This window comes from Pteropus alecto, unplaced genomic scaffold (genome assembly GCF_000325575.1).
Source record: "Pteropus alecto unplaced genomic scaffold, ASM32557v1 scaffold3, whole genome shotgun sequence".
Classification (NCBI taxonomy): domain Eukaryota; kingdom Metazoa; phylum Chordata; class Mammalia; order Chiroptera; family Pteropodidae; genus Pteropus; species Pteropus alecto.
The window spans coordinates 6,502,411-6,505,540 of record NW_006442484.1 but is presented as its reverse complement, the minus strand read 5'-3'; the positions used below and the strand labels follow the sequence as shown (position 1 = coordinate 6,505,540).

Below are 3,130 nucleotides of genomic sequence, written 5' to 3'. Positions count from 1 at the left end.
GTCACTTTTAATTGTATACTATGAGAGTGTGGGCAGGAGCCACAACTGAATTGCTCTCCCATGTATCGGCATTTCCTAGAACCATGTCTGACTCAGAGTAGATCCTCAATGAATATTTGAGAAAATGAATAAATGAATCTTTGTTTATGAAATGTTACATCCACTGTTGTTCAGGCCTGACAGTTGGCGTAAAGCAACAATGTGCGTGTGTGACCTTGGCTCAGTCCTAGACTGAGCTGCGGCACCTACAGGCTTTCAGGTATTCAGGTTTCCAAGGCCTGGCTTCTGTTAGCATGCCCATGTGCCAGGTAACTTATCTACTTAATTTATATGGAGGCCAATTTAGATTATTTTTACTAAGTTGCTAATAAAAATAAATTCCCTCCAGCCTTTCCCCCAGTAGTAACCTCCTTTTGGAAGTATTTATTTGTTCTCAGTCATAAGAACATTACTCTCCCAGGATCTGGTTTTTGCCCGATTCCCTGGTGTATCACTAGTACCTAAAGAAATACTGTACTAATTAAAAAACAACAACAAAAAACCTGAACTATTATTTCTGTTGCTGACAGAGCAAAAAGTTTGGACCTTAAAATAATAGCTGACCCTGCAGGCCATTTCTGGTTGAGGCCACTCTCTCCAACTTTGCAATGACAAGAAAAACTTTATATAACGGTCAACTAATACTTTAAGATTCTTAGAAATGTACAAACCATTTGTTGCTTGCTTCAGTTACTCCTCAAGAGATGTTACTGCCTATATGGAAAAATTCAAGGTGCTAGTTAAATGTCACTTTATGACGCTGTACCACTGGAGCCTGTCACTGTTCCCAAAGGATGGTGGTTCCAAGAGAGACCTTAAAACTGTGCAGACTGAGTCATTTAACACTTGAATGTTAGGATTCTTGAGATTTTCAATCCCTCTATTTATGCCTAATACTTTGATAGATCCCACACTGGGTGCATATTGTTTTAAGCAATCTTTAAGGACATCTGCAATAGACATGTATCTTCACATAGAAACTTAAAAAAATACTTTTACATAATACATGGTAATGCACAGAACTAGAATTCAATGTAATATATTACATTGCTAAAATATTCATATAAATATCATATATGCACAGATTCACTACATTAGAAAAATTCACCTACTAGGCTATCAAAGGCTACCAGTAAAGCCCAAAGAAAAACTATTTTAACAGTAGGAACATTAAAAATAACTATGAGGTTTATAAACAAGTGGCAGAACTCTTTACATTTACTATTGTCACAACAGGCACAATCTGAAATACAGTCTAGCAGTGTATAAAAATACTTTTTAAAATAATACTTTTGATAGATGTAGTACCACTTTTTAAAAAAACCCAATTGCGTAATTATTCCATTTGAGGACCTACTAAAACAATCCTACCGCTCCCAGCTAGCTCTTTAAGCACCAACCTGGAAAGCAAGTTCCTTCACAAGTCACACACCACACACGTGGCCATATATTCAAATAACCTCCTACATCTATGGTACATACTGATGGAGTCACTGATAGGCATCAATCTCCAACATGGCATGAGATGATGGTGTTTGGAGCCTATTTTCAGTTCCAGGTTTGGGATGGATAAACAAAGAGGCAAAAATAAGGTGGGTTTCTAGTCCACATATGGGCACTCCCTAGAAGACAGGTTTAATCTGGCATGTCAATATTTAACTTGGGAGGTGGGGGGACATACTTTCCAGGGCTCTGGGTTATAACTACCCTGGCCTTCTTTCCAAACATTGGAGCAATTTTAGGAGCATCTGGAACAGATGTTTCTTCAGCATCGTCACTATCTTCATGATGTAGGTCATATGAAATGTTCCCATATTCTCTTAAAAATGGGAAAATTTCAAGCAGAAATTGACAGAAATCTCTGCGAATACCAAACCACCAATGGTTGCCCCCTTTCCGCCTAAATGTTGTGGCCATTAAAGTTATTAATGAAAGCCAAAGGGGGACAAATATGGAGATGTAAGAGAATGTATTGTGGCCATCCAATCTGTGCACTAGCAGAACCTCAAAAGTGAGCAAGGGCACGACAATCGTTATCCAGCTGATGGCCATGGTCACGTGTGTTCTTCGCTGTTCGGCAACGACATCCAGGGACCGCAGGAACAAGAGGGACCAGACGATGTAATACAAGACGACCAGGCAGAGGAATGACATGAGGATCCAGAGGGGCACGAACACTACTAGCCACGGCCAGTGGATAATCCTGTCGAGCCTTAGGGCGATGAAGATGAACTGCAGGATGTTGACAGAGCACAGGATCTCCAGCTCGAGTGACCTATCATGTCGAAAGCCCCACACGCAGGCAGCCACGGACACAGGGGATACGAAGAAAAGTGGCATGAAGACCAGCAGCCAGAAGTGGGTCCCCCTCTCCACCCTGTCGCAGACCAGGACTTCGAACATGAGCAGGAGCAGGTGGATGCCCACAGCGATCAACATGGCTTTGAACTCCACGCAGGCCTCCCCTTCGGTGCGGTAGCGAGGGTTGCGGGCCCAAACACCGGCACCCACCGAGGCGCCTGCGATGACAAGGAGCTTCCACAGCCATATGGGGGCGAAGACTGCCCAGTAGCTCCACTGGATAATGCCGTCCAGGCGAAGGGGCAGCAGCACCGAGAAGAGCAGCAGGCAAGCGTAGATGAGGAACTTACTTGGGTTGAAGTCCTGGAACAGGCCCCTGGGGTTCATGGCGAAACCACTGCTCGCCCACGGGGCCTGCTACTAAGACCTGCTCGGCGGGCGCCCGAGTCTCCGCCGCTTCCCTGACTGCAGCCTACCGGACCCGGCCTGCGTCGGCTCTAGGTGGGTCGTGGCCGGGGCGGCCAAACCTAGGTCACGACCTGGAGCGCCAAGAAGCCGGAGCACGTGCGCGCGCGGTCACGAGGACAGGCAGGAAGCGCGGTGGGCGTGGCGTGCGCGCCCGCGCTCTCCCAGCGACCCACCGGTCCCGTGTGGGGTGGGGTATGGCAGCGGGGCGCTGCTTCGGCCCCGTAGCCGCCGCCTTCACTCCGTACCCATTTGGAAAGCAGTTACTGCGTGTGGCACCGGGAGGGGCGGGGGCGGCGGCCCCGGCTCGCGGCCGGGGGCGCGC

At 47.0% G+C, this 3,130-nt stretch overlaps 1 protein-coding gene across 1 annotated transcript; it reads right to left on the bottom strand.

Moving 5' to 3' along the window:
• Positions 1–901: 901 nt before the first annotated feature.
• Positions 902–3,122, bottom strand: TMEM185B (transmembrane protein 185B). The gene has a single exon (XM_006920999.3). It carries the CDS (start codon positions 2,725–2,727, stop codon positions 1,675–1,677), a length of 1,053 nt encoding a protein of 350 aa, XP_006921061.1. The 5' UTR covers positions 2,728–3,122; the 3' UTR covers positions 902–1,674.
• Between the last annotated feature and the right edge of the window lie 8 nt (positions 3,123–3,130).